At 38.9% G+C, this 13241-nt stretch overlaps 2 protein-coding genes across 6 annotated transcripts in view; one reads left to right on the top strand and one right to left on the bottom strand.

Moving 5' to 3' along the window:
* PPP2R3C (protein phosphatase 2 regulatory subunit B''gamma) overlaps positions 1-9383 on the top strand; it is a 32907-nt gene extending 23524 nt beyond the window's left edge. For all 4 annotated transcript variants that reach the window (XM_014570780.4, XM_006117689.5, XM_014570779.4 and 1 more), the window contains exons 11-13: positions 486-623; positions 7489-7548; positions 8467-9383. In XM_014570780.4, coding sequence (XP_014426266.1) covers positions 486-623; positions 7489-7548; positions 8467-8655 — 387 coding nt within the window. In that variant the 3' untranslated portion in view covers positions 8656-9383. The remainder of the gene's footprint in view (positions 1-485; positions 624-7488; positions 7549-8466) is intronic.
* An 861-nt stretch (positions 9384-10244) lies between these two features.
* Positions 10245-13241, bottom strand: part of FAM177A1 (family with sequence similarity 177 member A1) — a 29173-nt gene continuing 26176 nt past the window's right edge. For both annotated transcript variants that reach the window (XM_089778445.1, XM_089778444.1), the window contains exon 5: positions 10245-13239. In XM_089778445.1, the coding sequence (XP_089634571.1) occupies positions 13027-13239 (213 nt within the window). In that variant the 3' untranslated portion in view covers positions 10245-13026. The remainder of the gene's footprint in view (positions 13240-13241) is intronic.

The raw sequence follows: 13241 nt of genomic DNA on the forward strand, positions 1-13241 counted from the left end.
TGTTTTGCAGCATGAGTTATCTTATTCTGAGAGTTCTGTGTTTTAGGTCAGTTGATCATGTGAGTCACTTTTAGCCAATGGCAAACTTATCAATATTTAAGTGCTATAAACTATTAACTGGAAGTGGAGGAAATTTTTGGGAACCACTTTGTCATATGGTTCCCATCTCAGTCAACTGGATTATGCTTGGCAATCTAAGTACATAATAAACAAGTATTGTTTAAATATATAAAGCCTGTTTTATTAGGATTTCTGAATAGACTCGTTAGTTTTCATATAAAATGTCAGTGAAAAGTATGGGTATGCTACCTCATCTAAACCACAGAAACCAACTTCAACGGCAGTCACCATTTTCTGTTTCGTGTTGTCTTCCAAAAAAACCTAATTGCTCCCCTATAGTGAAATAGCCTCCAATTACAATGTTCCTGCTTGCAAAATCAATTTAAAAAGATGACTGTAATAATCATGATTGTATTTTCTTTTAGGATTATAAGACCTACCTGGACTTTGTACTTGCATTAGAAAACAGAAAGGAACCTGCAGCTCTACAATATATTTTCAAACTGCTTGATATAGAGAACAAAGGATACCTGAATGTTTTTTCCCTGAATTATTTCTTTAGGGTAAGTCTCTATATGTGTGTGAGAGAGTTTTTAGAGTCTGTGTGCTTCTACTTACAGATCTGCAGGGAATCACTTTAAATTATCTATGCCCACTATGAGGTTTTTGTCAACTTTAAAAAAGATTTAAAATGTTAAAACTTCACATTCTAAAACTGGGAAATAATTCAAAAGGCATTTCAGCATCTTATCTACATTAGAAACTAAACTGCTTTGATTTAATTTAAATCAATAGAAAATAATTTTGTTTTTCCAATAGTTGAAATTGCTCCATAATGAATACTTACTTACAAGTTTAAAAATAGTCAACTGTATAGGATGGTTTAAATTTCTTAGTACAAAGAGTTTCAGTGCCTCAGGGGATCCAAAATGTATTGTAAGTAAGAGAAAATGCAATGATAGTTCTGTGCAGTCACTTAAAGGATTTTATATTCACTGTGCAAATCACAGAATCATAGGACTGGAAGGGACCTCAAGAGGTCATATAATTAGTCCCTTGCACTCATGGCAGGACCACGCACCATCTACACCATCCATAGCAGGTGTTTATCTAGCCTGCTCTTAAAAATTTCCAATGATGGAGATCTGCAACTTCCCTGGGCAATTTATTCCAATGTTTAACCATCCCGAATTTATTCCTAATGTCCAATCTAAAACTCCATTGCTCCAGTTTAAGCCCATTTCATCTCGTTCTATTCTCAGAGGTTAATTAAAACAATTTTTCTCCCTCCTCCTTTTATGTACTTGAAAACGGTTATTCTTTTGTTCTCCACACTAAACAAACCACTCTTGCTTCCTTGGTCATGTTTTCTATACCTTTAATCATTTGTTCTAATTTGTCCATATGCTTCCTGAAATGAGGCACCCAGAACTGGACAGCCTCTTCCCGACTTACGAACTGGTTACGGACCAAGTAATTGGTTGTAACTCGGTTTGTTTGTAATTTGGACCCCAAAGAGTTACACATGACCACGCTGTTCGTAAGCGCGGATCACATTCGTAACTTGGGTCTGCAATTTACGACAGCTTCGGTTGTAAATGCGAATGGTTGTAAGCCGACCGTTTGCAACTCGTACTCAGTTGAGGCCTAAACAGCATGGAGTAGAGCCAAAAAATTACTACTTGTGTCGTTCTTATAACACTGCTTCTAATACATGTCAGAATGTTTGTGTTTTTGCGACTGTGTTATACTGTTGACTCATATTTAGCATGTGCTCCATTGTGAACCCCAGATCCCTTTCTGCAGTACTCCTTTGTAGGTAGTCATTTCCCATTGTATATGTGTGCAACTGATTGTTTCTTCCTAAGTGGAGTACTTTGCAGTTGTCCGTATTGAATTTCATCCTATTTACTTCAGACCATTTCTCCAGTTTGTCCAAATCATTTTGAATTTGAATTTTATCCTCAAAAGCACTTGCAACCCCTCCAAGCTTGGGGTCGCAGTGGCTGTAAGCACTCAAGCCGGCTGTTTCCAGTGGCTCACCTCTGGCAGCTGTGGTGACTCAGACAGCAGCAGGAAATGGAGTAGAAGGCACCTTCCTCCCTCCTCCCCACTCTGCACTTGGGGAGACGTGCTTGGGGAGGGAGAGGACACGAAGGAGGAGGGAGGTGCACTCACTGCCAACGGCCACTCCCCCGCACATGCAGCTGCTTTGCTGGTGACGGCAGGAGGAGGCGGAGCAGGAGACCCCTTCCCAGGGCTCTTCTTCTCCATTCCTCCCACCCGCTCAGCTCTTTTGCTGCCAGCGGCACTGGGGCTGAGGCAGAGCAGGACATGCCTCTGACTTGCCCCTCCCCACTTGTGTGGCCGCTTGTGGTAGCACTGGAGCTAAAGCGGTGGGAGGAGGAGACACCTTCCTCCCTACCCCGTAATGGTGGATGGCTGGGGCTCCACACTCCCCCTCCCCACCCATGGGGGTGCAAGATGCGCTTGGGGAAGGAGGAGCTGCTCTCCCTGCCCACGCGGCAGTAACAGCCACAGTCCCTAGAGCAGGCAGCCTCGCTCTGTTGACAGGGTGTGGGGTGGAATGGGGACAGAAGGGTGATGGGTGGGGACATGGTGGGGTCATGGAGCAAAAGGGTGTTGGCATGGGCTGTAGTGGTCAGGGATTTTAACCACTACCAAGGGCATGTGCCATAGGAGTTGGGGTCAAAGGATGTTAGGCATTGGGGACCTAAGGGCTAGGTTGGGGCTAGGAAGACTGGTAACATTTTATTTCTGTATTTGCATATTCATTACTTTCATAATGAATATGTAAAAAATATAGCAGTCTGCCAAATGTTTGTGAATGGGTTTGCCAGTCCACAGCATAAAAAAGGCTGGGAACCACTTCTGTATGCCATTTTCGTTGATGAATATATTGAACTCATCCATGCCCAAAACTGTTTCCTGCAAGACCCCACGCTTTATGCCCTTCCAGCTTGACTGTGAACCATTGATAACTACTCTTTATGAATGGTTATCCACCTTATACTAGCTCCATGTAAGTAGTATTATCTTAGTTTGTTTATGAGGTCATGCAAGACCATATCAAAAGCTTTACCAAAGTCAGGATATACCACATCTACCACTTCTCTCCCATCCACAATGCTTGTCACAAAGCTATTAAGTTAGTTTGACAGAATTTGTTCTTGACAAATCCATGCTCATTCTTACTTGTCACCTTTATTAGTTTCTGGGTGTTTGCAAATTGATTAAGGATTTGCTTCATTACCTTTCTGGATATTGAAGTTAAGTTAACTGATCTGTAATTCCTCAGATTGTCCTTTTTTGGCACTATATTTGCCCCTTTCCAATCCTCTGGAATCTCTTTTGTCTTCCATTAATTTTCAAAGATAATCACTAATGGGTCTGATATCTCCCAAGTCAGCCTCTTGAGTATGATAGGATATATTTCATCAGGCCTGGTGACTTGAAAACATCTGATTTGTCTAAGTAATCTATCTTGTCCTTTTCTTATTTTTGCCTCTGATCCTACCTCATTTTCATTGTCATTCGCTGTTAGTCATTACATTGTTGTTAAGCTTTTTGGTGAAAACCAAACAAAAAAAGTCAGTATTTCTGCCATTTCCATGTTTTTCTGTTAGGCTATGTCTAGACTGCAGGCTCTTTCGAAAGCATCTTTCGAAAGAGCCTCTTTCGAAAGAAAGCGTCTAGACTGCACGGAGAAATTTCGAAAAAGCGGCTTGCTTTTTCGAAAGAAAGCATCCAGTGAGTCTGGATGCTCTCTTTCGAAGACGCCCTATTTACATTGAAGAGGAACTTTCGAAAGAAGGCATTCTTCCTCGTAAATTGAGGTTTACCGCCATCGAAAGAAAAGCCGCGTTCTTTCGAATTAATTTCGAAAGAACGCGGCTTGAGTCTGGACGCAGGGGAAGTTTTTTCGGGAAAAGGCTACTTTTCCCGAAAAAACCCCTGAGTCTGGACACAGCCTTAATGTCAACCCCTCCCTCCCCCCACTGAGTAATGGGCCTACCTTGTCCTTGATCTTCCTCTTGCTTCTAATGTAATTGTAAAATGTTTCTTCCTGCCCATTCTGGCTTTAACTAGTTTAATTTCATTTTGTGCCTTTTCCTTTCTAATTTTGTCCCTACTTACTAGTGTTACTTGTTTATATCTATGCTTTGTAATTTGACTTCCTTCCCACTTCATGTAGGACTCTTTTTTAGTTAGATCATTGAAGATGTCCTGGTTAAAGTGGTCTATTTCCTATGTAGTGAGATAGTTTGTTCTTGTGCTTGTTATGATGCTGCTTTGAAAAACTACCAACTCATGAAGTGTTTTCCCTTTATACTTGCTTCCCATGGGATCTTACCTGTCAACTACCTGAATTTGCTAAAGTCTGCCTTCTTAAAATCCATTACCTTCATTGTGGTGTTTTCCCTCCTGCTACTTCCTAGCATCATGAAATCTACCATTTCATGATCACTTTCACCTAAGCTGCCTTTCACTTGCAAATGCTATTACCAGTTTCTCCCTCTGTCAAAATCAGTCTATAACAGCCTCTCCCTTAGTAGCTTTCTCCATCTTCTGAACTAAAACATTGTCTGCAAAACATTCTAATAACTTGTTGGATAATCTGTGCCCTGATGTATTATTTTTTCAAGAGTTGCCTGCATAGTTTACTTCCAAATCCTGTGCTTTGGATGATTTTGTAAATTGTTTTTTAAAAAGTTAGGCAGTCTGGAATAGACCCCTGTCATGATATCTCCCCCTTGTTTTTTTTTATCCCTTTTATACCTATCAATAAGTCTGTCTCCTATTTCCATCTCAAACTCTGTGCAAGTGTACACATTTTTACACCACCTCCTTTTTTTTCCTTGTCTGCCTTCCCTGGACAAACTGTCCCCTTCTGTACCAATACTCCAGTTGTGTATTAGCTGGCATCACAAAGACTTGGTGAGATATGTCACAGTTGCGTTTACTGACTAGCATTTTCACATGTTTCATTCATTAACTAGTATTTCAAGATTGCATACTAAAAACTGGTTGCATTTTCTAGGCTCTGTGAATCATAAATATTTTTCTCAATATTTAACAGTGAGGAAGGCTCCAATAGTTAAAGCTTTCATTAAAAGTCATTACAATTACTCCAATTCCAAGTTTACTTATCTGTAACTTTCTGTCTCTTTGGCTACAACTCTCCCTTCAAAATTTCCATATGGTTGAATCTGCTTAAAATCTTATGCTGTGCTTATATATGCAGAAAATAGACTGCAAGAAAAATTACAATTTCTTTTTGGTGTAATAAGCTTGGGGATCTTAGCCCTTATTCTAACAGGAATGATTTGCCTGATCCTTCTTTAATAACAATTGTCAGATAACAAAAAGTAGTTGTGATTCTAAATTTATCTGCACATGGCACTTTGTACCAGCATTCTAAAATCAGCTGCATTTTATTGTACTTAAGCCTGCACTGTCCAAATCAGGAACAAGTACATATTCATTCAGCTTATTGAACATTCAGATATAGCTCATAAAGTCTTATTTATAGTCTTATACCTTCTTTGCTGTTGTTCAGTAATAAACTTACTGTCTATTAAACAAAAACCCTTTACTGGTAGTGGCATCAATTATATCAGTCTGGAAAAGCAGGATCTTTCAACAGAAGTCTTCCAAATAAACACTGGAACAGTTTCAAAGCTTTTTCACTGAGTACTTGTACAGAATCCAGCCTCAGCTGCATTCCATACAGATTCACTTCAGTATTGACTTGTTGCTGGTGGTTCACGTGGTGCCAGAATATTGTAGTAAAAGGACTTAGTGACAGTTCTGTCACAATAGATAGAAAACCACTTGTGGTAGTTCTTGAATGACATAAAGCATGATTGCCCATTTCACAAGGTAAATCTGCATTCTTTGCTATTTCATGCTCTTTTCCCTCTGTCCTCACTGATCCACTGCCTATTGAAATGAGTGGAAAGACTCTCCGTGACTTAGTGAACATTTGATGAGGCCCTTAAGTTAGACTCTCAACTTATTGACATCATGTGTTCTTTGTAATGAGATATCTCTGTTGCTAAATACTATTGGATAGGTTATTGCCATGTTGCATGGCTTCACTCAGTCAACTTATTAATTTGTTAGTGCATTGTGTAAAGATACTTTCTCTTCCATTTTCTTGGGATTTAGTTTAGCTGTGCATTATTTTAATGAACCAGAATCCATCTTTCAAAGTAGTTTTCTACAGAAAATAGACATAGAACTCTGTAACAAACATTGATTAGTCCTTCACCTTCTGAGTACTTATTTTTTTCTTCCCCTCTTGCATAATTTACATAGGTTCACTCAAAAATAGGGACAGAATTATTTAGTGCATGAACCATGTTCTGTGCCTCAATTCAAATCTCTCCTCGGGTAAAGAATCACTGTCTTTATTCATCAAGTTTCTAAATTTAATATGTAAAGTGCTATTTCAAATTTTGTCTAATAAAAACATCTTGGTAAAAGACTATTTTGCTTCAAATTGACTGTACTAGAATATAGTTCTATGTGGTGTGGAGTTCAAATACATTTTACACCACAAAATTACATTTGTTCAACTTATTCATTGCTTTAATCTGCCACGGTTTCATTCAGTTACTACAGAACTAGTTATATTTTTTTCTGTGGAAGCTAAACATTTAATTCAGCGTATGCAACACACTTCATCCCAAAATATTTTACAAACTATGTAATCATGATACAGTATCACTATAATGCAGTCATCTTTGTAATGGAGCATGGCAGGCCACTAGGGTACAGCTAGTATTCAGAAATGTTCATTTTAGAGAGTTTGTATGTCTGTCTGTCTTCCATCTGAGAGAGTCCATTTGTTCAAGAACACCTCCTGAGTGGCCAGCTGGGCCCAGGACTCGCCATATTGCTGGCCACCAACCCACGTGAATGGCCCCACTACCCTAAATCCATCCCTCTATCCCCAGCCGTGGCTCAAGACGGGCTTGGGGAGAGGGATGGGGGGAGAGGAGGAGAAGAAAGGCTACCAACCCAGCGTTAGGTGAGTTTGTACTAATTAAGTGTCTGACCTGTGCCACAATATTTTTAGGACACTAGCTGAGACGGAGCTAACCTATGTCTCTTTATCCAGTTACATTTCTCCTGCTATGCATGCTTTCATTTGCAGTGTGGACACACTCATAGTGCTTGACCGTAATCCATCCAGTTTTGCCTTTTATTGGGCCAACTTCTGTTGGTGAGAGAGACAAGCTTACATGGAATTTATCCAATAAAAGATCTCACCCACGTTGTCTTTTAGACTATTCAAAATATTTTTAAAAATCTAGTACTGAGCAACTGTAGAACACTACATTCTCATTTTTGTTTCTTTGCTTTTAACTGCTTTGTAATTGAGCTTTTCTTTTTTGATAGGCTATTCAGGAACAAATGAAAATTCATGGACAAGAACCAGTTTCTTTCCAAGATGTCAAGGTAAGTGTTCCCTAAAATACAGAGTACTGTACACGCATCATTGGAATTTAAACATTTGAAAATTTTATTTGCACAGTATTGTAGCCACTGGGTATTTGCAAGGTGTTAAATCAACTTTGCCATGCTGTAAAAAAAAATGCAATTTGTCAGTAACAGGACCTTGAAAATTCCCTTTAATTCTAGGTTAATTATTCTGGAAGCAAAGCTTTTAGTACTAAGCTTCTCTTAGTAACTGCATCTGAAAAAATGTACTTACAGTAAGCGTACAGAGCGCCCTACTGTTGCTATTAGATGCTTGGCAACCTTTTTTCAATAATTAGAATTTTATCTTGCTGGTAAATAAATCAAATAGATCTACCTTGAGAACTGCCAGACTCAGAATACTAGAACTGGAAGGAACCTTAAGAGGTCATCAAACCCAGTCCCCTGCACTCCTAGCATTAATTAAAAGCATACTGCATGTTATTGATACCACTTTAGTATAACAGCAGCTAGCAGTTCCCTATTTAGTTTGAGAAGTCTTGAAATATTGCAAGTGATTAATGTTTTATGAAGAGAAGATTCTATAAGATGGAGGGAAGGAGGGGGTTGCCTGATTGCTTTGCTTTCTCAAATTAGGTAGGGCTTCATGCTATCTTTCTGAACCCACCATACTTCCTCTCTGATTTAGTAAGTTTATTACTAGAGGGGATAGTGTATGAACTTAGCTTTATAATTTTATGGCAGTTGTGTCTCAATGAAATGATGACTGGTAAATAAATGGTCAAAAAACTGGGATTTAAGATGCAATCTGTTTTAGATCAAAGCTTCCTGAGTAGGTGGCATAGACTGCCCAAATATTCTATACTTGCTATGGATAAATCAATCACCATTGTGCTTATAGATATGCCCTTTCATTTTATGGTTTTCCTTTTATAGGATGAAATTTTTGATATGGTAAAGCCAAAGGATCCATACAAGATCTCCCTTCAAGACTTAATCAACAGTAGTCAAGGAGACACTGTTACCAGCATTCTAATTGATCTGAATGGCTTCTGGACCTATGAGAACAGAGAAGTACTTGTAGCAAGTGATAATGACAGTACTACAGATATTGACGATACTTAACAGGAATACATAGTACTCATGGAGATGCGCCTAAATGTGCTCCAACTCTAAAGCTGCAGTCCTATTCATTATCCAGATCAGACGCTTCCATCTTCCCCCAGATGGGTGGTATTAAAACATTGTATGGGAATTGTCAGTGGCAAATGGTGATGGCAATAGTGGTCTGACTTTAGTAATCTGAAGAGATTGTTTGGAATCTTTCTTCAGCCTACAGTTGCAAGTAACATTTCTCTTCAGACATTTTGTTCTAGGATGAATAGTAAAACCTGCAGAGTATTAAGGATGGTATTTCCAGTAGTGCCCAGTGTTTGCCTCTCTCTGCTTCTAGTGAAGCCAGTAGGAATCTTGGGATTGGTCTAAACTCTGCTTCTATTAAGAAAAAAAATCTTAAGCATGTTGTTGTACACTATGTATTGTTTCTCTTACCCTCCCCCCTATTAAACTGTAGATGATTTTGTATGAATACAAATTTGAATTTGTATGGTAAGATGGAGAATAACTGATGTGACAAGCAGAATTTAATACACATACAGTAATTATTCATTTAACACATGCCTGCTTAACACGTTTTTGCAATAGCATGATGGTTTTTTTAGGGAACGTTTTTCTAACAACACGACCGTCCTCAACATGAAAATAATCAAGTGTCAGACTACTTTGCGTGGCTGGATAAGTTGGTGAAAACAGTGGTAATATGCATGAGCAGATGAATACACGTGATCACAGCGCTCCTCGGCTCACTCACATGTTTGTTTTAACAAACCACAGCAACTTTTGTTGCTAGATATCTAATAATGAAGACCCACCACCACCTGAAATGCAACCCCCATCTTTTCCATTATTTTTAATGGGAAAATTGACCCTGCTTAGCATGAACATTTATAATGTTAAATGAGGAATTACTGTCCTAGCATCTGTGATAGTTCCATCATTCCATTCAGTACTTTGTGTGTCTTATGAAAAAGTTGCACTTATTCAACTTGAATATTTCAGAACATTAATAGTGTATTTGCAGAAGGGTTTACAGTAATTTAAAGAGTGGTCGATTGTAGCTTAGCTTAAGTCTATTAAGAATGCATTAAACTTAGTGCAAGTGAGTATTTAGAGCAGGGTATGCACTAGTTTAATCAAATCATACCACTAGTCAAACAGATACACTTTCTGTATGTAACAAGGCTTTACTTTCATTCCTGTATATTACCTCTGAAGGGTGAGTTATGCATACAGTGACTTTGACTTCTACAGGAAGAGGGCAATATTAGTAAGTCACCACAGTTTGGAAGGAATTAAGCTAAAGTAACAATGCTGCCCTTGGACTGATTCATATTTATGTCAATCAGATGATGAACTTTATAACTGACGTCTCAGTACACATGGGGGTAGACTTCAGCTCAGCATGTACTTTGTGGGTTGCAGCAAATGAGACACTCTTGAGCTACTGTGTGTAAACAGATTCTGCTAACAGGACAGACTTTTACAAGCATGCATCTAATTGTTCTGACGCAAAGACTGAGTAACCTGAGGACCCCTGGATCCAGGCACATAACAAGGGAGCTAGATCTACACCAAATAAGAAAAGCAGAGCCAAATACAGTTCAAAATTATATTAAATATAAAATAACCAGTAATATTATGCATTTACAGCAAATGTTAAACCACTTATTTTGCATAAACTGAAGGAAGGATTAAGTATTAAGGCACATTGAGTAATACATTTTATACACAGAACTTTAACATGACAATGAGCATTCATTGCTCATTGCAACAGAAAGTACAAGAAAATAGACAATAGTGCAGTCACATGATAAGCTTCTGGCAGAAAAAGCTAAACATCCATCTCTCCATTAATAAAGATTTTATTCATTAGTCTAGCCTTTTGCCCTGAGCAGATACCAATTTTAGACAATGCTGGCTCTAAGTATATTATCTATTACCAATTGTTTCTCCAACAATTGATTCAAACTACCTCTCACTGATGTTCATTACTAAGGATGTTGCCTATTTATGTTCATCAAAAGCTAAGAGGTAAAGGACAGTGGGTCAAAGGCGGCAGTTGATTAAGATTGCTGCTGAAGGACCAGAGAGACCAGTAAAAGACCCATACCTGGCACAGCAAGAATTCCCTTAGCTCAAGTGCTATACAAAGCTACCTTATTTAGCTCTGCAATGGATCCTAAACAAGTCCTAGTGTATGGGGCACAGTAGACATTCTTGGTAGTACCACACCTCAGGAAGATTGTCATAGGTCAGGAAGTCCCTTAGAGTAGTCAGAATCAGAAAGCTCTAAAGGTGGCAACTTTGCCCCTTGTGGGCCGTACTGCACAAGAATCTCACTCAAGATTTGTTTCTCATAATTTTACAGTAACATTTTCATTTGAAATTAGTAGACAAAACTGTACACCCCTATTATATTTACCTACCAACACTCTCCACAGCAAAAGCTTGGGGAATACGCCAGTTCCTTCCTCCCTTACCCTAAAGAACTCAGGTGTGAGTGGTCTGAAAAAATTTTTTTTTGTAAGTTAGCAAAGAAAATTGATTCTTTCCTTAGTTAACTTCTTCCTCCCTAATCATCATTTGCTCCTGATTTACAGTAGCCTCTAAGTAGAAGAGCAGCGTCTTCCCCTGGATACAACTGTTTCCAATACAAAGATGCAGATGCTACAATTTTAAAAGAAAGCTTAGTCTTAATTTCAGTTACATAGATTTTGAAAGAAATTTTAACTGAAAAGCCTGAAAAGCAATTTTGATTAGTTCTTCAGCTAAACAGAATCTCTCAAAGAAGCAATTTCTAATATTGAAATATAGCCTGTATTTTTAGTTCACTTTTAAATGCTTCAGAGGGGAAAAGAGCTGCAAAGCTGAACTCCTCACTTGCAACCAAATAAAATATTTTTGCATGATGTATACAAATAATCCATTCAGGTAATAATATGGAGACTGAACATCACATAAGTACTCCAGAGCATCCCAAGCAGTCAAATAGAGCACTTTTAGCTACACTAGGGATGCTATCAACTACATACACTCAAATGCAAATCCGCAGCAGGTCAGTTCTGCATTTTAAATGTAGTAAAAGTCCAGGTCAGCCCCAGCTCACACTGAGTCCAAAACCCTGCCATGGCTTTATAGTTTACATGTAGCAGAAGCTAGGCTACCTGTGTCCAGCTTTTACTACATTTAAACTACAGTCGCAGCAGGGTTTGCTTTGGCACCTGGTGTGAGTCAGGACTGAGCTGGGCTGCCTGCCCGCCCACCCATCCAGCTCCTACTATATTTTAAATTCAGAGCGGCAGCAGGGTTTGCATTTGAATGTGTATAATCTATAACATTAACCAATAAGCTTTAATTCAAGCCCAGTCAGGCCGGAGGACAGACTTCACTGAGCTGGGGAAAGGGAGTGGAAGGAGTGGGGCTGGGGAGTAGTGGACATGTGCTGCCCAGGGTTGTGGTGGTGATTTAAAGGGCCTAAGGTGCTGTATAGCAGCAGCTGCGAGCCCCAGGCTCTTTTAAATCACTGGGCCCCAGAGCAGCTGCCCCCTTTGCCCTTCCCACCCAATCCCAGGCAGTAGCTCTGTTGCCCAGTAATCATACTTTAAATTTACTTCCTAGAACCTTCTGTAACCTACTGAAACTATGTAGGTATCTGGCTAGGAGAAGTCTCTCTCATAAATGGTTTGAGAATGTGCTTCATGTAGACGATACTTGTACTGTTCTTTTGTTAGAGTTTGTTGTCTCAGCACCTCTGACCTCCACAACTGATGTAGCTTTAACTGAGCAAGTTCTAAATAGAGCTTACACATTCCTTTTAAAAGAGGAAATTGTTTCAACAGGCACTCAGACCCTTTAGGTTAAAGCTCGTGTCTAAAAAAAATAAATACATAAAAAGCTGACAATAAATAAGGACATTGGGAACTTGGAAGTCACTAAGGTGCCTTGTGTGAAATCAGTTCTAATTAGAAAATTATTCATAGAGAGCTCATGTTCAATATGGATTTTTATAAATACAAAATAGGCTTTTTAGAAGTAGAAAACAGTGTTATCTTCAATCCACAGGTGTCAGGTACCAGATGTTCAGGGAAAAGATTAGATAAATTTTTACCTGCACTGCAGAAAAAGATGGAAGGTGTAGCATATTTAATTTAGACCCAATTGATTTTGTTCTCTAAATTTTTTTTTTCCCCTCCAACAGAAGTGTCAGTCTGGCAATGTTTTAGCCTAGATTTGATAGCTGTGGACTGAACAGGCATTATTTAGCTCTCTCCTGGCCAGAGTTTCAAATGAATTACATTCCACTGAAAAAGTATAGCAAGACTTTTCCCACATTTTAGCTGCCAATTTTAAAAAATTGGCATTATGCAAAATCTTATATTAAGTAGGGACAGCGGTTAAGTCTTGTTTACTTTCTGCAATAGATTGACACTCTCCCTCAGTTTCAAAGTTGAGATTCACAAATGCACTACATGCTGTTGCCTCTGGTTGGTCTGTCTGGACAGTAGTCTCATTTTGTGGTTTACTCTGCTGCTCTTGATATCGTCTCTCTGCCTCTTCTGACATTTTGTTGTCTTCCTCCTCTTCCTCCTCCT

Source organism: Pelodiscus sinensis, chromosome 5 (assembly GCF_052426305.1).
Source record: "Pelodiscus sinensis isolate ZL-2025 chromosome 5, ASM5242630v1, whole genome shotgun sequence".
Taxonomy (NCBI): Eukaryota; Metazoa; Chordata; order Testudines; family Trionychidae; genus Pelodiscus; species Pelodiscus sinensis.